Here is a 27939-nt window from a genome sequence, read left to right as displayed (position 1 = left end):
GCCTGAGCGACTGAGCGTCGAATGTGGCTTGGCTCGAGGTCGGCGTCCGCCCTTTTCAGAGAGCGTTTCTTAGCCGATACTCCACGGTCCGTGGCCGCTTTCCTGGGGCGCGGCGGACGCCTAGTCAGTGCTCGAGAGCCTGGTTGAGCTCGTAGCTGCCGGGGGCTGAGGTAATGGCCCGCGCCCCGGTGCCCCCCGCGAGGTCGGCTTTGTGACTCTTTCCTTTTCCCGCGGCGCGGCCTCCCCCTCGGCAGCCTCCTGAGAGGTCACCCTGTCGCCCCAGGGATGCTGCAGGGCGCCGTGGGCAGCGCGGGCACGGCTGGCGAGGGACCCGCGTGCTGCTGCCCACCCAGCCCTCCGAGGCCCCCCCCCCCCCCGCTCCCCGCACCCAGAAACTCCCGCCTGGAGAAGGGCTCCTTTGATCCATCTCCACCCTCTAAGTCAGGCTTAGCAGTTGCCATGAACATGAGACTTCTTCCATTGAAACGTTTCCTGTCACATCATGTCTTGATGATCCGAATGAATCTCTGGCTTTCAAATGCCTGATTGCACCTGGGAAGTAAATATTTGAGTCATGGTTCTCCCTGAGATCTTCGTTCAGCTCCCAGGAAGCGGGCTGAAAAGGTAGAATCTTGGCATCTGGAAAGGTAGACAGAAAGATGCAGGCCGGTGCACTGTGCTGACCACCCTCGACTTTTCTCATCTCTAGTTCATTTGCAGGCCTGCAGGTAGGAACCCACAGTGCCCAACAGTGTACGGTATCTCGTGGGCACCTGGAAGCTGGGCATGTCCAAATGTGAACTCAGCATCCTCCCCTCCACATTTGGCTTTTGGTCCTCGGGGGTGGAGCCCAAAGGTAGGGCAAGTGCTTAGCATGCGTGAGGCCATGGGTTCAAGCACTGCCAAGAACTGAAAACAACAACAAACTTTCCCAGGCTTTTTTTTTTTTTTTTTTTAGGAGGGGTCACTTAGCTCACTGGGAGTCACCGTGGACTGTTACCTCCCCAAGAAGTCACCAAATTGGGCATCTTCCGAGGCATCTTGCCAATCAGATCCACCTTTCTTCATCTCCACTTATATCACCATAGTCCAAACCACAGTAAGCTTCTCCCTGAAGCTGCTAAAGTCTCCTCGCTGGTCCCCTCTCCTCTCTTGTTCTGGGTTGTTTCCCATATTAACAGTCTTCTGGAAGTGTCATTTTTTTTTTTTATACCCTTCAGTGCCTTCTGATTTCTCTTAGGATCTACTGCACAATTTCAGCTTATGAGGAAGGCTGTCATCCTTTCTCTCTGCTTTCTTCCTAGATGATCTCATCCATTTCAGTAGCTTCAAATGCCTTCTAAACACTGATGACTCAAATTTATATTTCCATCCTGGTTTCCATCCCTTGCACACAAAGAGTCTTCCTCCTTATCATAACCATTTGGATGTCTAATAGAGCTTCTCAGACTTAACCAAAACAGAACTATTGATTCTGCACCCCAATCTTTTTTTCCTAGAATCTTCCCCGTCTCAGTAAAGGATATGTACCACTATCCAGCTAATTGCTAAGAGTCATCCTAGAGTCCCATAAAAATCTATGAGTTAATGTAAAATGCACCTCAAATTCAACCATGACTTATAAAACCCGAAGTCCACATCAATAGCATCTTTTTCCTAGAATACTACAGCAGCTTCCTAACTGATCTCCCTGTTTCTGATCCTGTTGCCTTACAGTTTTCTTCCTTTTAGCAACCAGATATTTATGTAATTTCTAAAACAAACCATTTCTCTCCCCTTTATAAAGCCCTTAGCATAAACTCTGGGCTTTTTACAATGATTTATAAGCTTTGCATGGTCTGGCTTCTGCCTAACACACTGACTTTGTCTCCTTCTACTCTGTCTTCATTCTCTAATTTCTTGTCACACTGACCTTTCTGTCCCTTAAACTGCCCATCACAGAGCATCTGTGCATGCTGTGTTTTCTACTTGGGATGCTTTTTCTCCTGATCTTTGCATGGTTGTTTCTTTTCCATTATGGCCTCGTCTCTTGTGATCACTGAAAATCCCTCACTGGCCACATTAAAGCAGTCTCCTAATGACTCTACTTTAAAAGCCTATTTTAAACCAGGTGAGGTGGCACATCCCCATAGTCCCAGCATGTCAGAAGGTGGAGGCAGGAGGATTGCAAGTTTGAGGCCAACCTCAGCAACTTAGCAAGACCCCCATCTCAAGATAAAATTAAAATGGCTGGGTATGTGGCCATTTTAATGGAGTGCCCCTGTGTTCAATCCATGGTACCAACACACATATCCACAAAATATGTTTTTTTCATACTACTCAACTAATTTAAATTTTTGTGTGCTTATTGTTGTTCTCCACACCTCCTTTAATGTGAGCCATTAGAGATGAAAAATCACATCTCTCTTGTTACCTACTATATCAGTTCCCAGAACCGAGCCCAGTGCACAGTAGGTTCTCAAGCTGTATGACAACTAACTCACAGCTAATCTGACTCAGCACGTGCACACTATGTTCCAGGTTACTGTACTTCTGAGTGTCCCATGCTTTCTCCTAACTGAGGACTCTTGTACATGCTATTTCTTGTTGGAACCCAGACCCCATATCTAGTCACCATTTGTGCCTCTCTACTTGATGCTCAGAAATGAATCCCTTAAGAGTGGGCTTCCCAGCTGGGTGTGGTAGCACACGCCTGTAATCCCAGCAGCTCGGGAGGCTGAGACAGGAGGATTGCAAGTTCAAAGCCAGTCTCAGCAATGGCAAGGCACTTAGCAACTCAGTGATACCCTGCTCTAAATAAAATACAAAATAGAGCTGGGATGTGGCTCAGTGGTTGAGTGCCCCTGGAGTTCAATCCCCAGTCCAAAGGAAAAAAAAAAAAAAAAAAACACTGGGCTTCCCTGACTCCAGTGTATGTTAGGATTCTCTGATTTTTCCACATCACCCTCTTTGTATGTAGCTGTTAAAACCATTTGTAAGCTCTTTGCAGGCAAGGATCAAGACCTTATTGTCTTTACCTCCAGTTCTTAGTTTCTGGCACAGAGTGGGGATGCAGGTATTTGTGAACCAAAGGAATAAATGTTAAATGAACACAAGATTGAAATAGTCAAATTTGAGTAAAAGTTAAAAAAAAAAAAACAACCACACTGAGCATGGAGCATAAGTGCTATCTGAATCTGCCCTGCCTACTTCAGTAGAAAATTTTGGATCATTTGAAAGCATTATGTATAAATTAAAAGTGCTTTATAAATAAGATATTGCGGGGGGCTGAGGGTGTAACTAGTGGTAGACCAATTTGCCTGGTGTGTATGAGGCCCTGGGTTCAATCTCTAGCACTGCAAAAGAAAGAAGAAAGAAAGAGGGTTGTGTTTTGTTTTTTTCCTGGGTAAGCCCTATTCGCTGTCAGGTCCCTGTGGTCTGATGGCCTTTCAGAGTGCAAAACATTCTGTTTCTTTTCAATTATTAGCCTAATTCATTATGCTGAAGTGGTAAAATATGAAGAATTACAGCTAATGTTGAGTCTAGGTCAGTTTGTAAGGTAATATACAGGGTCTCATAAAATTACCTGGGTGGCTTAGAATTTGTGTTATTTCTGCCTTAGCCTTCGAAGTCCCTGGGATTACATGCCTGCCCCACTTCACCCAGCACTTTGTTTTCTTATTAATTTCCTCAGAATCTACCATTGTTTCATGCCAAGAATAAAGTATATGTTGGAGGCTTCTTTTTACACTTCCCTGTATCTTCTGCCACTAAGACTATTGAGGTATGTACATTAGAGGCTCAGTTTATAGCTCGACGTTGTAAAAGATGCTTCCTTTCTCTTCAACTGAGGATATTCTTTCCACCACTTGCCCTTTTGAAACTATTTATACTACTTTTTTTTCCTTTTCATTTAAAAAACTTGTAGATGGACACAATATCTTTATTTTTATTTATTTATTTGTTTGTTTTAAATATTTATTTTTCAATTGTAGTTGGACACAATACCATTATTTTACTTATTTATGTGGTGCTGAGGATCTAACTCAGGGACTCACGCGTGTGAGGCAAGTGCTCTACCACTGAGCCACAACTCCAGCCCCCCTTCCTGTTCATTTTTAATCTTCTCCCTACATGTAATCCTTCAGGGCAGGTCACCCAGTGGTATAACTATAAAATAAAATGTCCCTCACTGCCTGCAATTTTACATCCAAATGCCTTTTGGGTTCCTGGGGTTGGTAGGATTCTTAGTGAGTTCAGGGTGGTGTGAATGCTAATGCAGTGGTTGATGATTTTCATGTGACAAGTCACAACTGCTAGGTGGGTCTTGAGATGAGGAACCACTGTTTTTTTGGATAAAGAGCACAATCCTGGATCTATTGACCAAATCAAGTTTTTCATTAACTTTTAGGGTTAAGATGGAAGTCGAAGATGCACTTAGGTGTGAAGAGTAATTTAAGAGGTTAATTTAGATTCATTTCTGGTTTATTGAGATATCCACTAAGACCTTTTGATTTCATGTGAGGGTTCTCTTCCTATTAAGTTTAATTACTCTCCCTCCTCCCCCAAACAAAACCTGAAACAGGTCCAAGGGCAAATCTATTCCTGCACGAATGCCAGTGGCATTTTAAAGGTTACATCTTACCAGAAAGGGGGAGAAAACCTTTGAGAAAACAGAATGATGTCAGTAAGCTTGGAAGTAGCCTCATCAATCTCTTTCTGTCTTGTATCTTAATGCTTTGTTTAAAAAAAAAAATTTCTTGGGCTTGGGGTGTGGTTCAGTGGTAAAGCACTTAACTAGCAAGAATAAGTCCCTGGGTTCAACTCCTGTACCCACCGCCACCCCCATGCAAAATATATACACATATATGTGTGTGTGTGTATATATTATATGTGTTATATATTACATATACACATATATACACATACACACATATGACTTCCTTATTGGGTAACCTATGTGCTAAGTACTTCAGTGAGCAATTATCCATTTTTATTAGTTATCCTTATCACCCTGCATTGTGAAGAAACAGAATAGTTCCTTTTGAAAATGGAGTTTGAAGACAAAAAATGTGAATATAAGAGTTTACATTCCAAATTATAATCCTATGAACCATTCATCAGAAAAGTTCATATTTTGTTTCAATATCTTTGTCCAGAATGAATTTGCCTGGGATCATCCTTAGTCATGAGTGTGAACAGGTTGTAGATTAAAATGACAAGGTGATAGGTTGTAATGGGAAAATGCAGAGACCAGAAGGGTTGACAATCTTGAGGGACTATTCCTGGGTCCATACTGGATTATGTGACTTTGTGGAAGTTGTTACTTTCATTTTTTTTTTCCCTTGATACCAGGAATTGAACTCAGGGGCACTTTACCACTGAGCTCCATCCCCAGCCCTTCTTTAATTTTTATTTTGAGACCAGGTCTTACTGAATTGCCAAGGCTGGCCTCAAACTTGCAATCCTTCTGCCTCAGCCTCCCAAGTAATGGATTATAGGTGTGCATCACCATGCCTGGCTCTGTGTGTCTTTTAAATCTAATACTTGAGTAATTTCTTTTTTTCTTTTTTTTAAAGATTTTTTAGAGTTGATGAATCTTCATCTTTTTTTAAAAAAAAAAGTGAGAGATAATTTTTTAATATTTATTTTTTAGTTTTCGGCGGACACAACATCTTTGGTTTTTTTTTTTTTTTTTAAAGAGAGAGTGAGAGAGGAGAGAGAGAGAGAGAATTTTTAATATTTATTTTTTAGTTCTCGGTGGACACAACATCTTTGTTGGTATGTGGTGTTGAGGATCGAACCCGGGCCGCACGCATGCCAGGCGAGCGCGCTACCGCTTGAGCCACATCCCCAGCCCCACTTGGGTATTTTCAAGGAAAGATTCTAGGCTGGGGTTTGTCAGATTTTGCACTGAGGTTAAAGCTAATCAACTTTGCTTTCTTGGATTCACTTTTCTTGTAAAGCATTCAGAAAGAAACTCTTCAAATCTGTCATAATAGCTGGTATTTTATATTATACTCTGGAATTTGTGGAGTAGCTGCTTACCACACTATCTTATTTAATTCCTGCAACAGTCCAGGGGTAGGTGCAATTCCCATTGTAGATGTAGAAACTAAGAAATGAAAAGACTAATTGATTTGCTAATGACTAATGAGGGGCAAAAGTAGAATTTAAGCCTTGGTCTTCCAATTTTAAATCTTATGTCTTTTGCACCATCCCATTCTTCTATAATTTCTCTTCATTTGCTTAAAAGCCATCATGATTTGTGGTCACCTAAAAATAGGTCTAGAATCTGACCTTTTTCTGAAAGGTAATATCAACTCAATTACTGGGACATAATGTCACCATGGCTACAGTAGAAAATGTTGGAAAATAATCCTGTGAAATCTTTGAACCATTACTACTATGTTGTTGTTTTGGATTATGCTGTCTAATCTTTATTTTCACATGAGGTAATTAGCGTGTGCTGTTTGTTTCTGAAGTGGGCAGCCAGCAATTAACAGGAACAGGCCCCAGCTAGAAGTAGGTTGTTTTTTCTTCTTTCAAATAGCCAGCTATGGTGTAGCACGTGACATTTCCTCTCTAGATTGTCACATCCAGCAAATGTTCTTCATTTCTTTTGCTCTGATGCCCCCAGGCCCCAGGTGACTACATCTTAGAAGAACTCTGAATAACAGGGCTAAAATTCTGTGGCAGCAACTAAGTCTCACCAGGTGGCTCCCTGCCTACTACATAGAAAACTCATTTGGCACCAAAACTCTATCAAATCTAGATTTGAGCTCCTGCTATACCCTGGACAAAGGGCATCAGCAAGTTTTTTTCTTAGGATATAAACAATATTTTCACTCCAGCAACTTTGGACTTGGCATCAACTACTTTTTAGTTTTGACTGCAATTTTAGTCTAAATAGTCCCATGAATTCTGGCTCCACTCTCCTTTCATTCTAATCCCACAGAGCCGAGATCAGACCCTGGAGTCTCTCCTTACTGGCAACCCAGACTTAAACTTTGGAAACTATGGGAAATTCCATTCTTTGGGCCCAAAGATCTGCTGACTTCAACATACAAGAGTTTTCCCTGCAAAGTAGAAATGACATTAGGGTAATATGAAAGGAAGAATAATGGAAATAGTCCTTTATGTGTGAATGATATTTTACTACTTGAAAAATTATTTTGTTTATTAACTTGTTTTTCCTCCTAATATCCCCCAGATATTCCACTGGCAGAGTAGTTAATGGATCTATACTTAAGTTTGAATCCAGATTCCAATATTCATAGCTATGTGCTGGTCACTTCAACTCTCAGTGCCTCAGTTTCCTCATTTATAAAACTTAGACTACTTAGCTCATAATTTTTTGTGAAGATGAAATAAGATAATATGTACAGCAATTAGAATAGGGCATGGCAAAAGTTGTTAGCTGGGTACAGTGGTACATTCCTATAATCTCAGCTCCTTGGGAGGCTGAAGTGTGAGGATTGCTTGAGCCCAGGGAGTTCAGGGCAGCCTGGACAATATAGTGAACCCCTGACTTTAAAAAAGAAAAAAAGTCACTGTTGTTTGTTGTTGTGTAAGAAAACCAAGGCTCAGAGAAATTAAAGGGGTCACTGGATCTGAGATTCAAACTCAGATTCATCTTACATTGTACCTATTCTGTTTACTCTATCTCAGCTCTCTCTGAAATCAATACCTTGTGTTGTATACAGGTAGCTTTGATCCTTTAGAATTCCAGACCTCTTTCTCTACTCATTATTTAAAGTTCCATATGAAGAGACAAAAGGAATGCAAGGTTTATTATCTCTATAAAGTGTCACAACAAAGCCCTAGTGACAAAAATCACAGTGTACCTTTGAGCACATGCAGATGCCTTCTTGGAGAAGCAGCATGCTATCCTCCCCATATCATCTTACCCCTTTACTGAGTTCCCTGTGGAATTTAACTTAGGTGGTCAGAGATTCTGGAATTAGAAAAATAAAAGTAGTAGTGCTAGGGGTATAGTAGGCACTCTTGGGGCTTAGGGAAGCCTCACAAGTGATAGAGAGGAAGAATAATTGAGAGGCAGGGATTTCTTACAAGACAGGGAAACCTTAGGGTGTACATCCTTATCTGTTGCATTGGCTGTGTCAGGGAGCTGTGCTAATTCCTTAATTTCATCTCAAATTAATGGCAGAGGTCCTTCTCATTATGCCTATTATTGATGTATCCTCTGAATTATCTCATTATTTAACTTGAGCCTCTTCATACCCACCTAGGTTCCAGGAGAAGTGGGAATAGGGAAGGATAATAGATTCGAGAAATATTTTGGGGCTGGGGATGTGGCTCAAGTAGTAGCACGCTCGCCTGGCATGCGTGCGGCCCGGGTTCGATCCTTAGCACCACATACAAACAAAGATGTTGTGTCCGCCAATAACTAAAAAATAAATATTAAAATATTCTCTCTCTCTCTCTCTCTCTCTCTCTCTCTCTCTCTCTCTCTAAAAAAAGAGAAATATTTGGGAGAAATATTTCATTGTCACCATAACTTTGTGAATAATCAAGACAGATGTTAGCATCATTAGTCTATGGAAGAGAAGTAGTTTGCACAAGGCCATAAGATAAACAACAAAACTTGCATTCTGGTCTTTTGCTTTCAAGCAGAGATATCCCAACACACCATGAATCTTCCCCATGCAGGTAGGAGAATGGTCCCAATGACTAATAGCAGACCTGAGCCTGGTACAAGGGCAATGGTACTAAGTGTTGGGCATTTTACTTGAGAAGAGATACTACAGATTGAATAAGCTCCCTTTCCCATATGCAAGGAACAATATTTTCCCTTTTAATAATTCTCTATTATTTCTACTTCATTTAGGCTACCATTTGGAAGCAATGAGTTTAAAACCTTTTACCTACCCATTTCCAGAGACGAGGTTTCTTCACGCAGGACCCAACGTGTACAAATTCAAAATCAGATATGGCAACAGCATCAGGTAATTTTCAAGATAGGAGGGTAGCCTGTGTAAGCCCAAATTAGTATATTCTTCCAAGCTCATCCCCTCTTTGTCTTCATTCTGTTCAGGAGACTGCCATCCAGTTGTTGGATTAGCATATTATAGGATTCTCTGTTATGGTTTGGATCTAATAAAAAGTACCTAACTGAGTAAAAGGCAACCCACAGCATGGAAAAAAATATTTGCAAATCATATATCTAATCAGGGTTTAATATTCAAAATATATAGAGAACAGTTACAACTAAACAACAGAAAAATAAACAATCCAACTAGAAAACAGACAATGGGCTTGAATAGGCATTTCTCCAAAGAAGATATACAAATGGCCAGCAGCTTATGAAAAGATACCCAATATCATTAATCACTAGGGAAATACATATCAAAACCACAATATACCTGCCAGCATGGCTGAAAAAAAAAAAAAAAAAAAAGCAGAAGGTAACACTGTTGGCAAAGATGTGAAGAAATTTGGAACCCTTGTAAATTGCTGGTGGGAATGTAAAATGGTGCAGCTGCTATAGAAAACAGATTGGCAGTTTATCAAAAATTTAAAACATAATTACCATATGACCAGCAATTATACTCCTAGAATTGAAAACAGAGACTCGGACAACTTGTACAATGGTGCTTATAGCAGCATTGGTCACAGTAGCCAGAAGGTGGAAACAACCCAAGTGTCCATCAGTGAATAAATGAATAAAAAAATGGTATATATGCACAGTGGATTATCTGTAGTCCATAAAAAGAAATTGCAAAAAAGAATGAAGTTGTGATATATGTATAAGGAGGATAATTTTTGAAGCATATGCTAAGTGAAAAAAAATTCAGTCACAAAAGGACAAATATTGTATGATTCCATTTGTATAAAATGGAAATTCAGAGACAGAAAGTAGATTAGAGGACATGGGGGCTGGGAGGAGGGAAGAATGGAGACTTAGTGCTTGAGCAGTGTTTCTGCTTGGGATGATAGAAAATTTTGGAAATAGTAGTGATGGTCATACTGTTTCCGAAAGCTCAATCTTTGTCCCCAGTGCCAATCCAATAACAAGGATACATTTTTTTTAAACATTTATTCTCCAGATGTAGGTGGACACAATACCTTTATTTTATTTTTATGTGTTGCTGAGGATCGAACCCAGTGCCTCACGCATGCTAAGCAAGCGCTCTACCACTGAGCCACAATCCCAGTCCCAAGGATACAGTTTTGAGAAAAAGGAAAAAGATTTATTGCTTTGCTAGTAAAGGAGAAACACAGGGACTCCTGTCCCAAAGGTTGTGATTCTGCCCATCAGCAGGAACAGGGGGCTTTTAAAGAGGTGACTCAAAGGCTATATTCCACACGTTCTCTGTGGGAGTTGTAATTCACTTGTTAATTTGGGAGATAGTCATTTCTGATATCTTCTGGTGCCATCCCCCAAATCTGGATTACTTCATTCCTGTGGTGGGTGTGTACTCTGGGACAGATAACTCTACCTGGGATGGGGAAAAAGGTAATCTTATCTCCCTTGAAATTAGGGAGGGGGGAGAGATTAGGGAGGAGAGGGGAGAAAGGAAAAGAAAGAAATGTCTATTTTTAAAATAAATTGCAGGGGCAGGGCAGCAGGGACTATATTCAAAGCATAAAATGGACCACTGTTACAATACCACATTGTAGAAGTGATACCAGTGAGTTATATGCTTCAAAATGAACAAATGGTAAATTTGTTAAATGTATTAATTTTAAAATGATATATCCATGAAGTTTTCATTTTAAAATATTTTCTAAAGTGAAAAAAAATGGTGAGAAGATTGGCATCATTTTACATTTCTGCAAATATATTAGTGTCTGAGACTGTTAGCTGCATTACCATATCTACTTCCACATTCAGTCTGTTGCATTGTTTTTGTTGATATTTAAAAAAAAAGACCAACTCATAAATTTGTAGTTGGGAAAGGTAGGTAGAAACATAATAATAGCCCTTTCAAATCATCATAGATATTCTTCTTTGATCCTACATGTAAATTTGATTGAGTTGGGGTATATAGCATGCACAGGGCTCTGGGTTCCATCCCCAGCACCACAAAACAAAAATAAAAACATGGACAAGTGGTAGTTTGTGGTTTTTTCAAATGGTAGGGTATTTTTCCCCCTAATGTTAGTTGCAATGTGAAATCTGAAATTATAACAGTGAACTTTTTGAACTCTTATGTTAAAATCCATTGGCCTATCTTATTTTTTTTTGAATGAATGTTGTATTTAGCATGATATTGTAATATGATGAACTCCATTGGTCATTTGGTATTTTTTAAAATTTTTTTTAGTTTTAGACGGACATAGTACCTTTATTTTATTTGTTTATTTTTCTGTTGTGCTGGGGATCAAACCCAGTGCCTCGCGCAAGCAAGGCAAGTGCTCTACCACTGAACCACAACCCTAGAAAGTTTTGATTCACCGACCTCCTCAGATCTTCCGAAAGTTGACACATTTCATTATATAATATAAAAAAAATTAATGTCACTACCAATCTTATCAGATTGACACTGTCAAACTTACAATGGTGAATAGAAGTTTTCCAAAATTCAAAATTTCTCTTGAGAGCCCCAGATATACCATTGACAACAAATACTATCAGTTGTTTCCCTTGAGTTGACATACTTACTTTATTCATTTTTGAGAAAATGTCTATCAAACTCCCAAGTCTGAATAACAACCATAGTTTGTTTGTTAGCTGATCATTCAAGTAAAATATAATTTCACGGGGGCTGGAGATGTGGCTCAGCGGTAGCGCGCTCGCGTGGCATGCGTGCGCCCGGGTTCGATCCTCAGCACCACATACAAACAAAGATGTTGTGTCCACCAATAACTAAAAAATATAAAATAAAATATTAAAAATAAAAAATATATATATAATTTCATGGAAAAAGCAGCTCATTCAGTTTGACAACTTAAAGAATCACATGAGTGCTTTTCCTCAAGTCAGCCATTATATATTGAACCTGGTATATTCTGATAAGCAAAAGAAAAACTTTATGCATACTTCCTGTGTTATCACATAACATGTTTTAAAAGATACTGTCATGTACTGTGTATGTCAAAAAGCTAAAAGAAGTTATTTTGAATGTTTTCCCTATAAATAAATGATAAATGAAGAGATGGGATATGTTTACTCTGATTTAAACACTGTACAACCCATACATGTATCAAAATGTCACATAAGTACAATTTTTGTTTTTATATATCAGCTAAAATAAATTTATATAAGTTTGAAGATAAAAAAAGAGATGTAGTCAAGGGTTGAGGTTTTCTATAATTATTTTTTATTGCTTTCTCAAGGGTATTACATGAAACTGGATTTTTTTCTCCCATGTGGCAGTAATAATTACTGTGATTGCTGGTACAGCTTAGTGCAGCTAGCTAGATTTGTGCCAGGGCACCAGCAGTTTTGTCACTGTTGCTTTTGCATTAATGTACGAATGAAAAATTGTAAAGGCAAATAACATTTTAGTAGTAGTATAAAAGTAGATTTACTCTTAGACACACCTCAGAAAGTGTTTAAGGACCCCTAGGATCCCCCAAACCACACTTGGAGGGCAACTGGATTAATGAATTATTAGCTGTCACAGCAGGGATTTCAGATCTCGGCAGGTCAACTGAGAAGATATTTTGGTACAACTTTTTACCATGCTCAGACCACACCACCTAGGTGATCACTTCTTCCCCCTGAGCAACAGCCTCAGCACACACAATTGTTATGTATTCATGTCTCTTCAGCTATTTAAAGAGTAGACCAAAATCTGTTCTTGCCAGAGCTTTCCTTGTTAGTCATCATTTATCTGTTTACCTTCTAGCGGAGAAGAGATAGAAAATAAGGACGTCATCATCCAGGAACTGGAGGTGAGGAAAGAAGCAGACAACTTCTGGGAAAGTTATTCTTTCCTCCAAGGATACATCCACATCCAGACTTCTAATTATTTCCTACAAACTGAGTCACAAACTCCACTTGATAACTTGGCTTCTCCTCCTACATTTCCTCTGCAAAGAGACTTTACTGTTTTTCTAGGAAAATTTAAAGCCCATATCCTTTCTCAATTCTAGTTGAATTGTCAGCACCTTTGAGGCTGAGAGTTACTTTGTTTCCACCAGAGTTGCCAGACACACACACACCCTTTTGTGGGGGCTGGCACATAGAAGACTTCAGGAGCCCTGCCACCTTCCAGGACTCTGGGAAACCTTATCCCAACCACTGCCTGGTACTTGACGTCCAGGAAATTCAACTGTAAATACATAGATAAGGTTGCTGTCTTTATTTTAATTAGAAACATTTGCAGTTGCTTTATTCCCATTTCATTTTCATTCCTTTTCTACCCAGCTCCTCTAGTTTTAGGCTTTCCAGCCAAAAGACAACTGAGCAGGTGGGCAGTTTTGTAAATTGGTGAAAGCATTGGATGAGTTGGAATTCTGGGGGCTTTAGAGTCTAGTCCTGGTTTAATCACACTAATAAACAGTGTGACCCTTGGCAGATCATTTGTCAATCTGGATTCCAATTGCCTCATCTGTAAAACAAGAGGTCAGAACTCATTTATCCTCTTCTAACTTCAGAACTCAGGGATTTAGGACAAGTGACTTACTAAGATGTACTTCCACATTGCAAAGAATTATAATATATTAAATGCACTTTTCCACAGAACTCCAAGAAAGCATATCTTTAAGTCATAGCCTTAAAAATTCCTGTGGCTCTCAAGCTACATGTTAAAAGATACATTAGGGGGCTGGCGATGTGGCTCAAGCGGTAGCGCCTCGCCTAGCGTGCGTGCAGCCCGGTTTCGATCCTCAGCACCACATACAAACGAAGATGTTGTGTCCGCCTAGAACTAAGAATAAATAAATAAATGTTAAAATTCTCTCTCTCTGTCCCCCTCTCTCTCACTCTCTCTTTAAAAAAAAAAAAAAAAGATACATTAGGATTTTACAAGGCCTCAAGGACATCATTATAAATAACAGTTATTTCCATATAGAACCGTGAAATTTTTCTGCTTTTTAAAATTCTGAGCAGAGCAAACTTTATGTTACTTTGCTTCAGTTAATTTGGACAGAGAAAAGCTCAAGACAGCATAGTGGGTGGAGGGAGCACAGACTTGAGAACCTGAATTTGAAATCTAGTTGTTCTATTCAAACATAGGTATGTGACTTGAGGCAAGTTACCTACTCTTTCTAAGTCTGTTCCCTTACCTATCAAATAAGGTTAGTAAGTGATGCCTATTTTCAAGATTGTGGTAAGGATTAGGAATAGATGTATGCAGTGCCTACCAGCAGCCCTATAAGTAGTAGCCAGAGAGTATTTTGTTTTTTTAAAGAGAGAGTGAGAGAGGAGAGAGAGAGAGAGAGAGAGAGAGAGAGAATTTTTAATATTTATTTTTTAGTTCTCGGCGGACACAACATCTTTGTTGGTATGTGGTGCTGAGGATCGAACCCGGGCCGCACGCATGCCAGACGAGTGCGCTACCGCCTGAGCCACATTCCCAGCCCACCAGAGAGTATTTACATATATTTCTATATTGTATTAAGAATCTCAGGGGGGGCTGGAGATGTGGCTCAAGCGGTAGTGTGCTCGCCTGGCATACGTGCAGCCTGGGGTCAATCCTCAGGACCACATACAAATAAAGATGTTGTGTCCACCGAAAACTAAAAAATAAATATTAAAAATTCTCTCTCTCTCTATCTCTCTCGCTCTCTCTTTAAAAAAAAAAAAAAAAAGAATTTCAGGGGGCTGGAGTTGTGGCTTAGTGGTACAGCACTTGCCTGGCATGGTGAGGCCCTGGGTTTGATCCTTTAACACCACATATAAATAGATAAATAAAAGATCTATTGTCAACTAAAAAATGTAAAACAAAACACTTTTTTTCAAAGTGCTTTTTACATCTTCTCTTTGTCTTCCTTTCATTAGTTTGGGGGCAGTGTTATCACTGTCTTGCATTCATTTATTTATTGTCAACGAATATTTATTGAGAGGTGATCTAGTCTATTAACTCTATCTAGTTAAGAGTGTGAGCTCTGAAGCCCTGCTGCTTGGGCTTAGATCCTGGCTCCATCATTTCCAACTGGGTAAATCTTTTTTGTTTGTTTATTTGTTTGTTTTTAAAACACACTCTGCCAAGTTTTATTAAAGAAAAATTTTACACGTTTTACTTTTCACCTGTCTGTTCTGGCAGGCTTCTAATGATATCAGAATCACCTAGAAAATAAAAACAGTAATTTTACAATACATTTAATGGCAACTGGTAGTAATAAAATTTCTGTATTTTGTTTACATGTTCTTTTAGACAAGTCTGCAACTTAGTATTGATTATTTGCAAGTTACCCCACTAGCTATACTATCATTTTTTCAAAAGGTGGATCAAGATAATGTAGAATCATAGTCATAATATGGTCATACAAAATGGTCATATTGTAAATCAGATTGGGTTTATCACCAGCACTTATAAAACCAGACCCAGGGAAAGAACTAGGTCTGGGGACACCATGCATGGCCTTAATATAGGGAATGTTTAGCCTGCCCTGATTATTACAAAAATCAAAACAGCGAGAATATTCGCAGACCAACTGGGTAAACCTTGAATAAGTGTTTTTCACCTCTCTTTATCTCTGTTTCTTTATCTGTAAAATGGGAATAATAGAGCTGCCTATCTCATAGAGAGTTTATGAGTGTTAAGTTGATACATATATATAAACAATCACTTGCCATAGTAATTATTGAATAAAATTAGCTGTTATAAGCAAGACACCATGCTCCTACAGAGAATACAAAGATAAACAACAACAGTTTCTTTTTTTGGGGGGATGAGGGGTACCAGAGATTGAATCCAGCGGCACTTAACCACTGAGCCACATCCCCAGTCTTTTATATATATATATATTTTTTTTTTTTGAGGCAGGTTCTCACTTAGTTGCTTAGAGCCTTGCTAAGTTGCTGAGGCTGGCTTTGAACTTGTGAGCCTTCTGCATCAGCCTCCCAAGTCACTGGGATTATAGGTGTGCATTACTGCGCCCAGCCAATGACACAGTTTCTTACTTCTGAGAGCCCAAACAGGAGGAAAATGAGGTTTGGAGAGGTGAAATGACAGAGCTGGAACTAAAATTCACTTTTTTTTTTAAAGAGAGAGAGAGAGAGAGAATTTTTTAATATTTATTTATTTATTTTTAATTTTCGGCCGACACAACATCTTTGTTTGTATGTGGCGCTGAGGATCGAACCTGGGCCGCATGCATGCCAGGCGAGCGCGCCACCGCTTGAGCCACATCCCTAGCCCTCACTTTTTTCCTGTAGAAATCCAGCAGTCTTTTTATAATATCCAAGTGTTTAATTAGCATAAACTAATAATCACCGTTAACTAGAAACTAATCAATTAAGATTTAAAGAGAGTAGAAGAAAAGGTTTGATTTAAGCAGAAGCAAAATAACTATATATTGATAAATATTGGTATTATTCATTTGCATATCCATTTGTTAAGAACTTGTTCTGCATCACCTCCTATGGTAGATACCGGAGAAGGGATGCTAAGATAAATCAGTTGTGTATTCAACTTCAATTAGATCTCCCATTAAGGAAAATAAAACGTGTGTATGATGTATGTGAAATGTAATAGAGGCCCCAGGCTAACTACTGTGAAGTTTGGGACAACAGTTAATTACAACTTGAGAAAGCTTTCTGGAGGAGATAACTTTTGAACTGTACCTTACAGGAAAGGTAAGATATGTACAGGTGTACTGATGGGTAGAGAGCCCATTTCAGGCAGAGGGAACAGGAAAAGGACAGAAGTGGAGAGACAGAAGGCACATTTAGGGAATAGAAAATAGTTCAGTTTTGTTAGAAGACAGGGTATGTGAGAAGCAGTGAAAAATATAAATGGAAAGACTGGATGAGATTTGACAGTATTGAAGTCATTTCACATATCTTTTTCAGGATTCCATCCGTGCAGTCTTGGGAAACTTGGACAATCTGCAGCCCTTTGTTACAGAACACTTCATTGTGTTTCCCTGTATCCTTTCTTTTCTGGCTATCATGAGCTATAGCTCCCATTGTAGATTCCAGTGGAAACAACAGAACCATATGCAGTTTGGAGGGTGGGTCATGGAAAGGGGCCGGGAATCTAGTCCCTAAAGTAGTCCTCAGGGAATGCAGCTGTCATCTGTCCTCACTCCTTAGCACCATTTCCCAGATAAAAGCAAGTGGGAGAGAGTTTCCCACCTGAAATTCAAACATGGAGAAATCATCTTGATCCCCTACCCTTTTGTTTTCACTCTATATGTGGAGATGAAATGGTTTCAAGAAAACCTGTCACCTGGTAAGTAGCATGAGAGGACTGAGGGTGGCAGAGAAGAAAGCCATTAGCAGTACAAGCTGAATATGGTGAAAGGGTCTGCAGACTGGGCCCCAACTGCCTTGAAGAAGCCAGGATCACGTTCTCCAAAGCCTGGTTCAGATCCGTGGCTTTTGATACTTTATAGCTGTATGACCTTTGATCAATTAGTCTTTCTGTGCCTCCTTTGTGAAATGGTGAAGAAAAATACTAGTACCACTTCACGAGTTGTTAAAGATTGACAATATAAATACTGATAGGTGGAATATACAAAGTCAGACTCAATAGAGGTGAGTCTTCTATAAACACTTTCTTCACTTTTGAGTATCCAGTGACTCACCTTAGGGTTGTCTTAAAGGTATCTCCCAATTTTTAATCTCTGAGGGCCATTGCTGAGGGCCATTACCAAGTAGGAATGACGCATCGAAATTTCCTTGCCAGCGTACCCCATGTTAAATGACTTGCCTTGGAATTTCGCTGTTGACATTGCATGTGTGTTTGAGAAAGATGACCCTACTCAAGGACGAGGGTGGATCCAGGATTAGGGGGTATCCTGCAGTTTGAGGAAGTATCCCGCTCCTTGGGTTAAGGGCGTTCCCAGTTTAAGACCTTGGGTTTTAGGGAAGTTCGATGTTGAGGATTATTGCTGGTGGAAATAGGGCATTCCTGCTACCTGAGCTCCTTTTGAGTTCTCATGAGATAGAGATTTTGGGAAAGAAGCCTCGTGGAGTAGGTGAATTAGGCGGCAGGAGAACTGGGATTGCCCCAGAACGTGTGTGGAGGCCGGTGTGAGTTCGGGAATAAAGAATTGCTGTTTGAATCTACAAAGCTGTGTGGTGGCTCGTGATTCTGTGCCCAGCCAAGACTGTGGCAGGCCATGGCTAATTTTATTTATTGAGGGACAAGAAAACACGTGCTAGTGTGTTTTAAAAAGGGTGCAGAGGCCTTGCTTCAAGTATCTCTCTAGTTCATTTGTCATTGATGCCTAAAGTCACAGTTTTTCTTTTATAATGAGGATTATCCCCTTTTAAGTGATATATCTTTAAATATAATGTGAATCAAACCCATTTCAACTTGTAGATGACAATCCTTCTAGAGTAGTGGAGGAGGAGAATTTGAAGATACTGTTTTAGTGAAAGTGGTGCCAGGTGGAAGGGAGAAGGGTACATGGGGAGGTTTTGTCTGGGGCCAATTCTGAGAAATAAATAGTAGCCAGAAATTTAGGCAAAACAAGTTTTGATCCATTATGACATTTAAATTTCCTATTGTAGGGAAACCAATAAATGACACTCCTCTTGGATTGGTAAGTTTGCCCTTTTTGTACAACATTAAAATCACTGTAATCACCTCCCATTTTCCCCTAAGTGCTGCTTTTGACTTCCTCAGACTTTGCTGATTGGTCACTGCCTGGGTCCCATCAGAATTGTAGGCAGGAGACCCTATATGTCCCCTTGGCTAGATTTCAGAGACCATGTCTCTAACAGAACATCTATCTATCTTTGCTACAAAACTGTTGATAAAAGTTGCCTTTGAAGGCTGAAACTGTAGCTCAGTGGTAGAGCACTTGCCTAGCATGCGGCCCTGGGTTCCATCCCCAGCATTGCCAAAAAAATAAAGTTGCCTTTGGCAGGTTAAAGATGGGGAGCTCCTGGGCCTGGGGTTGTGGCTCAGCAGTAGAGCGTTTGTCTAGCACATGCAGGGTGCTGGGTTTGATCCTCAGCACCCACATAAAAATAAATAAAATAAAGGTGCATTGTGTCCAAATAAAAAATATTAAAAAAAAAAAGATGGGGAGCGCCCTTCCATGATACCCTCTTGAATGTGAGACACTCTGGAAAAGGAGGCTCACAGAAATCTGGTTCTTCCCTGAAGCTTCTAACTGAGAAGAGAGCAGCAGGAGCCTCCGTGAGGAAACGAGGACTTGTGGAAGAGCCAAGCTCCCCCAGCAGGATGGGGCTGCACAGGTCAGTGGCAGGGTCTGGGAGGCTGACTCCTCCTAGGCAGGCTTTGCCACCTAGGCTTAGTGGGTTCTGTTCTCGGGCAAATCACTTTCTTTTGGGGGGTTTCAATAGTACCTGCCTATTCCAGTGAGTGGGCTAAGGAAAGGAAGCGAGTTGATATTTATGATGTAATTTGAACGCATTCCCTTTCTCAGTAAAGTAGGATTGTTCTGTTCAAGATGAAGGCTGAGAGGAAATACAATTGGATCTGTAGAACTGACTTCAATGCAGTCAGTATATAACCAAAAGCTTGGTCCTCGTCCTTGACACCAATCCAATAATGAAAACAAGGTCTTGAGAAAAAGGAAAAAGAAGGTTTATTGCTTTGTTAACAAAAGAGAAACACAGGGGATTTCCTCTTCCAAAGGCTGTGATTCTGCCCATCCTCAGGAACAGAGGACTTTTAAAGAGGTGACTCAGAAAAAATGAGATTAGGGAGGAGAGATCAGGAAGGAGAAGATCAGGGAGAAGAAAATTGGGGAAAAAGAAAAAAGAACATGTAAGTTTCAAGTAAACCCCTGTTACAAGTGAATGCTTACTATGGCAGCATTATAGAAGGCCCAGTCGAAGGGCATGAAATTATGAAGTCAGAACATTATCCAAAAACAAAAAGAGAGAATAAAATAAAATATAATTATTCTGTTTTACTTAGTGAGCAGCAAGCTCTTAGAACCTTAAAGGTAGTCCAGAGAGAAATATAAATGCTTGCAAAAGGATTTACATCAATTATTAGGGTGAGTATCAATTATTAGGTGAAGTATCAATTATTACATATCACTTGTTGGTGGAATGTTGAGTACATCAGTTATGAGGTGGAATGTTGAAGTTGTTATTGTGAAGGCTACTTATGATCATTTAATTCTCAGGGATAAAAGGAGTCTGTAAGATAGTTTGGTCTTCCTTATTAACATCCCAGAGAGGCCTGCTGGAATAGTCCAAGGTGTGGTTTGCTGCCCAGCCCACAGTGCTTTCACCCGGGTTCAAAGAAAGCAGTTGCTCTTTTCCTGGGACCATGTGGGTTCCTAGAGTAGACCCAAAGGAGCTGCCCTGTGCCTTCCAGGTGTACACGTTGGAAGAGCAGAGCTAAGAGTTCCTTTCCAACCTAGGGCGATGTGAGGGTACTCGAGGGAATGAAGCTTTGCTGTGTTCCATTTGAATGAATTTTCCACAGAGATGAGGCCTCAGATTTTCCCTTTCTCTGGGTTTTGATGCTCAATCAAGTATCTCAGAATCTAAAAACCTACTGTCAGTCACATTTTCCCTTTTTCAAACCTCATATCCTTAAGTGTCTCAAATGGGATTCTACTATGAATTAAAACAGCACCCAAAGAAAATTTGGCCACACAATTTTTCCTGCCAGCCAGGAGTGGTATAAAAATAGCCAACCTGCTGAAATATTCATTTGGGCCACATTTGCTAGAATGTGGTAATGTTGTCACTGCCAATAACATTTTCTGGGCTTTTTCCCCCACTCAGGGCCAAGATAGGGACTTCTAGTCAAGAAAGCAGGAAAAAGAAGCCCCATATGGAAACCAGGAAGGTGAGCACCAAAATGGAGGCTTTGAGGTTCCTGGCTGCTCCTGCTCTTCTGCAGGGCAAGGTTCCCATTACTGCAGATGGAACTGACTGAGAGCATTCTCAGGTTTCACTGTCTGCAGAACACTTTCAGCTATTTCCCCCTTGCCACAACCCATCCCCAAAGTGACTGCATAATATACATGTGGATGAATCCTTTTGTTAAAACATCTCTCTTCTCAGCTTAGAAAGCAGCTGCTTGTACTTTCCTGTTGAAGTAAGAAAATAGGTCTGTATTAAATAGAGGTGGAATCCAGGGTAGAACTTTCTCTTTAGAAAACTTTTTGCTTTCATCTACACTGGAGTCTGAGTCTGGGAATGTCTAATTTTAACATATGAGCTAGACATTTATCAGCATTGGAAATTGGTAAGAGAAAATCTCTGAAGCAGTGATGTGCTGGCCCCTGACCATTTGGTTTGATTCTACTTATGGAGTCTGTTCCCCATTTGAATATTCATATATCTGCTTCTCCTCCATTTCAAGGCTTTTTTCTCATAATAGTCTCTAAAGTAGTGCCCATTTTTTAAAATATTATTTTTAGTTGTTGATGGACTTTATTTTATTCATTTTTTATATGCAGTGCTGAGAATCAAACCCAGTGCCTCACACATGTGAGGGAAGTACTTTACCACTGAGCCACAACCCCAGCCCTAAAGCAGTGCCTTTTTACATTTCTTTCCCTCTTTAAATAGCTATTAGCTGTTATACCTGCCTTATAGATCTTTCCTCTTTTCTTTTCACTCCATGTGTCCAAAGTAGCTCTGACCCTAAGTTTCCAAACACTACCAACTCATTTCCTTCACCTTCCCAGGACCTATAACATGATCAGCTATGGAGCACATGTGCATGAATTCAACGAATTTTCACTGTGTCTGCTGTGTGCCAAGTGCCAGGAATACCGTGTGCTCCCCTAAAAACACCAGCAGTGTCAGGCCAGGCGGATAGTTACTTATAGATAGGCCATGTGCAGGGGAAAAGGAAGCACAGGGTACAAAGAAAACACAAAGTGACCATGAAGGAAGGGTTTCCAGAGGAACTCAGAGGAACTGAAAGAGCTCTGGCTGAGAGGGAAGAGTGCAGGTGTTTGGTGACTGCAGCCAGCCCACCTCGAGCTTAGAACACAGGACCAGAAATGTTACTGGACAGGCCAGCAGGATCATGGAAGGCTTTGAGGTCACCTTCAAGATCACAAGAATTTCCTAAAACCTTTTTCTTTTTTTTTAAGTACTGGAGATTGCGCCCAGGGGTGCTCTATCACTAAGCTACAGCCCCAGTCCTTTTTACTTTTTATTTTGAGACTGTTTCTTGCTACATTACCCAGGCTGGCCTGAAACTTGTGATTCTCCTGCCTCAGCCTCTTGAGTAGCTGGGATTATAGATGTGCAACTCCCTAAAATATTTTTTTAATATTTTATTTGTAGATGGACACAATATCTTTATTTTGTTTATTTATTTTTATGTGGTGCTGAGGATCGAATACAGTGGCTCACACATGCAAGGCAAGTACTCAACCACTGAGCTACAGCACCAGCCCTCCCTAAAACATTTTTAAAAGAAATTTTCTTGGGCTGGGGATGTGGCTCAAGTGGTAGTGCGCTCGCCTGGCATGCGTGAGGCCCAGGTTCGATCCTCAGCACCACATACAAACAAAGATGTTATGTCCGCCGATAACTAAAAAATAAATATTTAAAAAATTCTCTCTCTCTCTCTCTCTCTCTTAAAAAAAAAAAAGAAAAAGAAAAGAAAAAGAAATTTTCTTCCTTTCTGCAGTACTGGGAATTGAACCTGGGTCTCACACTGAGCTATATACCTCCATCCTGCAATTTACATTTTTAAACCATTATTCTGTCTCCTGTTTGCAAGATATTATATTATGTTATGTGCTAGAGCACATACAAACACATGTAAAACCTGGCTTCTTCTCTCCAGGAGTTTATAATGTGCATCGGGGAGGGTTCTAGCCCTCTGCCTCTGGGGGTCCAGGACAAGCCCCAGTTGTGCCATAGCCAAGTGGCCCACTGAGTGACTTTGGGAAGAAAGTCTCCCCCTTCTTTACCTCCTATCCTTTCTAGAGGTAAAAGGAAAAAGGAAATAAAAAAAGAAAGAAATGAGAAAGTACAAGAAGAGTACATGAAGCTCTGGGGAACAAAGACACTTTATACAACCAAGATGATTATTATTAAAGGAACGTTTCCCTCACTCCCTACCCTTCGTACCTTCCTATTCTTAGTTTGACACATCATCTCCCTCAAGAACTGTACCCACAGCTTCTTACTCAACATAATTACCTTTTCAACCTGATTCTGGGTTTAGAAAAAAACTGAGTAAAAGAAGCATGTTTATTGATTTTGACTCAAAGCCCAAAGACAGCCTCCATCACAGACCCTGTTCCCAGGGAGAGGATTTCTCCTAAATTAAAATGATCACAGTGACTCTCAGTGTAAGTCAGTTGAGCTGGAAAAATTGAATTTGTGCCTATGTCCAATGCTTGATATTTTCTCTCCCCTCTGGGGGAAGTTAGGGTATAGGATCTCAGCCAGTGCAGCCTGTGCATGCCTAAACACATTGGGAACCTGCACAGGGAGAGCTTAGCGGAATACAACAATTATCTCATGAACGGTGCTTTGGATTTGGGGAAGAATAAGCAGGAAAGGTAGATCCCTTCCCTTTGCTCCTTCAGACCCTACACCTAGAGACCCAGACATTGGAAGGACAAAAAAAAAAAAAGGTGGAAGTGGGGGTGTGGATAAACAGAGAAATGGCCTAGAAGTGAAACGGACTGGTGCTCATAGCTTGTTTCCCCCTCCACTGAAGCCACTTCTCAACAGATCCAACCCTGGACATATAGAGGTTCAGCGTGCTGTTCTGCTGGAGGTCCCTGATGAAACCCTCAGTCTCCTTCAGGCTGTTTTTTCTCTTACAACTTTGCCTGGGAAAACGTCCCTCAAGATCACAAAGGAGCGCACAAAGGCCTCTGTCTTGTCCTCACAAGTCTTGTCTCCCTAGCTTGGAGCAGACTCTACCTCTGTCCCCAGGCCTTTGCCCTCTGGTCCCTGTATCAGCCCTAATAGATGCCACTCTACTGGGGCTACTCCATATAGCAAAATTTAAGCTCCAGAGCATCGTTTCATCAAACTTGTAAGAATTATTTCCTCAAGCCAGAAATCAGAGCCAGTCACCACTCTGTCTAGAAAAAGTAAGAATGGTCTATGTCCTTTCTTTCTAGAGTTCCCTGTCACTTTGGGGGGAATATGACTTAGGGGCCTGCCACTATGGACTATATTTGAGGGGTTTGTGAAGAATCTCACCTCATAAAGATCTACTGTTCTAACCTGAAGTTTATGGTTGGGGTGGGGGGCCAGTCCTGCATGTCCTGAGGTCTTCCCTGAGCCTGCCTCCCTGAGCCCATTCTGCTCTAGAATTCACAGTGTCACAGCTCAAGAACATGGGCTCTGCTGGACTCTCAGGCACATTCCCAAAGAAAATATATGCACCATGTTTCTGACTCTCAGGGTGTTTACTGAGAAATGCTGTGGTCCTGGAAACCAGTTGTAGAATGTCTTCTTCAGAGTGCAGAGGAATTCCTATCAGGCTGTGGCACATGGAGAAATAATAAGATTGCACTGTATTGTGCTGGCTGTTAAGGCCATCACCCTGTTTCTGCCCGGCCTGGCACTAGTCATGCTGATTGCGTTTACTCTTTATTGGTACTGTGCCCTTTACATCATGTCCCTGTCCAGAGTGCTGTGCTCTCACTGTCCAGATCCTCACCCCCAAGATGAGAATCCCGCTCATCCATGTAGGCCCCATCCAGACGTCACTCTCCCTATGAAGCCTTGACAACCACCACCCACTCTGCTCATGTCCTCCCCAGCAACCAGGCCAGTCTAGAGACTCATGGGGTAGCTTCAGCATACTGTCTTGTGGCACGTGGTTTATGGGTCAGTTTTATCTGACAGTTATTCAGTTCTCCAAGGTAATGGTAAGGTTGTCCCGGTTTCTGAAGCCTTGATATTGTGTCAGTAGTAGTGGGCACTCTCCACAGTAGGGAACAGTAAGGTAAGCCCAGCTTGGCTTGTTCTCAGCTCTTAAATTTTGTGGTTTTAGACAGACAATGGTTAGGGAGCTGAAATGAAAAAGGACAGTACTATAGCAGGGAATCTCAGACCTGCCTGGGCAGCCAGAAGCCAGGCCCTGGTGCTGATGTGAAATCAGTTCATCAGAAAATAGCAAGTCAGATCACCAGCCATATAGGAGTAAAACTTAGGACTTTTCTTGGTCTTCTTTTTACCAGAACAAGGAAAGAAAACCCCAGCAGGAATGGCAAGCGAACCTAGATTCTGATACCACTGATGCCCAGGAACAGGGTAGGTTCTGGGAAGTTCATATTTACCTTCTTTTAATAATGTCCTACCCCTTCTAGTGCTCTGAGTTTGTGCACATTCCGTGTGGTGTTCCTCTCACCCTTAGAGGCACCAGTGATTGTCCTCCAGGGGGACTGACTTGGAGTAACAGGATCCCCCTCCCAGCTCCCAAAGGTGTGAGGGAGGCAATAATGCGTGCTCTTCCTCTGCTTCTTTCTTTCCTTCTTTCTTTCTTTTTTTTTTTTAAGTTATGGATGGACACAATACCTTAATTTTATTTGTTTGTTTGTTTTATGTGGTGCTAAGGATTGAACCCAATGCCTTACAAATGCTAGGCAAGTGATTTACCACTGAGCCCCAGCCCCCTTCTTCTGCTTCTGATAGTGAAGTTGCAGTTCCAAAGTGTTTCTTTTTAAAAAATTTTTTTGGGGGCTGGGGATGTGGCTCAAGCGGTAGCGCGTTCGCCTGGCATGCGTGCGGCCCGGGTTCGATCCTCAGCACCACATACAAACAAAGATGTTGTGTCCGCCGAGAACTAAGAAATAATAAATAAATATTAAAAAAAAATTCTCTCTCTCTCTCTGTCCCCCTCTCTCTCTCACTCTCTCTTTAAAAAAAAAAAAAATTTTTGTAGTTGTAGATGGACAACATGCCTTTATTATATTTGTTTATTGTGGTGCTAAGGATCGAACCCAGGGCCTCTCACATGCTAGGCAAATGCTCTGCCACTGAGCCACAACCCCAGCCCCTCCAAATGTTTCAGAATAAGGTGGGAAGTGTTATGGAAAAGTTGGAAGAGATGTATTTCCTTTTTCTGTGCAACTGGAGAACCATCTTGGGGAGCTCTCTCTCCCTTCCCCCTCAGGTTTTAGTATTAACACTGAGGGCACAGACGGGGGCTCTGCAAGACCTGGGAATGCATATGGAGGTATTGCCCTTCCGACTTGCTGATCGTTCACCCAGCATGATGATTCAGTGTGGACTGTAGTTATCCTAGAAGCAGGATATAACGCGAGTGAGTTACTTGGCAAGTTGTCATTCTGTGTGAAAACATACCAGCCTTGGTGGATAGCTGGGGAGTTGAGCTGGGTAAATATCTGTGGAGCCTGGCTTTGAAAATACTTCAAGGTCAGACTAGCATCTTATTGAGCTGAGATGAAATTGGAAAGGTCAGAGCAAATAATTCACCTGGCTTTAAAGAAATCCTGGCACGAGGCTGTTCTGTTTCCTAATCGCGTGAAAGTAGCCCATGGACCAATATGTTTTTCCTGCCTGAGTGTTTTCTTTACAGGTTCTAAAAAGGAACACAGTCTACCAGGGCCAGTTGTCCCACCATTACAGCAAAACAACCCACCTCCACCTAAAGAGCTAGGAACCAGTGGCTTCTTTGGGTTTCTAAGGTAAGGAGGACTTCTTTCCTGCCATCAAACTGAGATCCAGCATCCAAGCAGTGGTCTAGCTCCAGAGCTGCCTCATTGAGTCTTTCAGGGGAAATGAGAGTAAAAACAGATGACTTGCAGAAGTGTCTCAGTGATCTCCAGGATAGATTGTGGAAATGAGATTGAGGACGTGGGCCCTAACTGGGAATTTAATACCATCTCATTCATTTTTGTGCACCTCACCCCCGTTCTAATGTACTAGGAATAAGGCCTGGCTTCACAGACCTTGCTTGAATAGAGATTATTCATGTTTTACTGGGGCCATTCAGATAATACAGTTTTCAAAACATTTCTGTCCTTCCCTCTGAACCTAGGTTGTCTTCAGAGTCTTTTTTGTGGAGAACAGTTAGCAAATCCCTCCCTGTCTAGGGTTCAGCCATCCCTTTGCAATTCTTTTTCCTTTATTTCTCCCTTCTTCGTGTAATTAATTTAGCTACCTTCTTAAATGCTGTTCTGGACCTGAATTTCCATTCAGTGGTTCCCCAGAGCAAAATGCCCTGGCTAATGAGTCATTAATGGGAACTGGGGAGAAGGGAAGGAGATCTCTAGTCTCAGCCTACTCTGCTCTTGTTCCTGCAGCACTGTCTTCCCATTTCGATATTTCTTCAGAAAGAACAGCCAGTGAGCCTTCCAGACTCAGCAGCAGGGAGAAGCTCCTCTCTAACAGCAACCCCTCCAGAGCTGTTCCTCCTCTGACTGCATCTTAGCAACACCTCAGTTGTGGGGATGATGGCCCCTATCTGAGCCCTCTTGTGGGTTTTTCTTGTCCTTCATCCCTTATAATTTTTTTTTCCTTAGTTAAGACATCAAGGGAAAAAAAATGGGGCTTTCTAAAATACTATGATATAAGAAGTTCAGTGCCCTGAGGGCCAGTGTAGGTCCTTTGCCTCCAGCACTTAGGATCCTAATGCCAATAAATTATTCATGAAGAGCTATTGATTGCATTTGGTGAAGCTGATTAAGAGAACAAACTTCTCTCAAGATACAGAGAAGCCATGCATGAAGCTTGCCCTGGACCCCTGCTGCTGGCTACAGGATGACGTGGATGGAGGAGTCTTACCCGATTCCAGACCTTAAGCTCCATTGCCAGGAGTTAGGGAATGAGGTTGTGCAAAACTCACTGTCTGGAACCCTGCTGCCCCCAAAGAAAGGATCTCTTTCCCAATTAAGTTGGGCCCCAAGGAATAGCCTCTCCACAGATAAAATGCTTCCCACCTGTCTCTCCCTGTGGTGCCTTGTTGTTAGCACAAATTA

At 41.2% G+C, this 27939-nt stretch overlaps 1 protein-coding gene across 1 annotated transcript; it reads left to right on the top strand.

The window, feature by feature from the left end:
* Positions 1 to 5: 5 nt before the first annotated feature.
* Positions 6 to 27442, top strand: MAJIN (membrane anchored junction protein). Its single transcript, XM_081282585.1, has 12 exons — positions 6 to 170; positions 3674 to 3763; positions 8831 to 8948; positions 12798 to 12843; positions 16910 to 16985; positions 17166 to 17291; positions 18578 to 18609; positions 19179 to 19270; positions 20783 to 20846; positions 25177 to 25249; positions 26538 to 26646; positions 27265 to 27442. Exons 3-12 carry the CDS (start codon positions 8848 to 8850, stop codon positions 27308 to 27310), a joined length of 765 nt encoding a protein of 254 aa, XP_081138711.1. The 5' UTR covers positions 6 to 170; positions 3674 to 3763; positions 8831 to 8847; the 3' UTR covers positions 27311 to 27442.
* Positions 27443 to 27939: the final 497 nt, after the last annotated feature.

This window comes from Spermophilus citellus, assembly GCF_964194105.1.
Source record: "Spermophilus citellus genome assembly, chromosome: 2".
Lineage (NCBI taxonomy): Eukaryota > Metazoa > Chordata > Mammalia > Rodentia > Sciuridae > Spermophilus > Spermophilus citellus.
The sequence above is the reverse complement of the archived record's forward strand: the minus strand, read 5'-3'. Positions and strand labels throughout refer to the sequence as shown.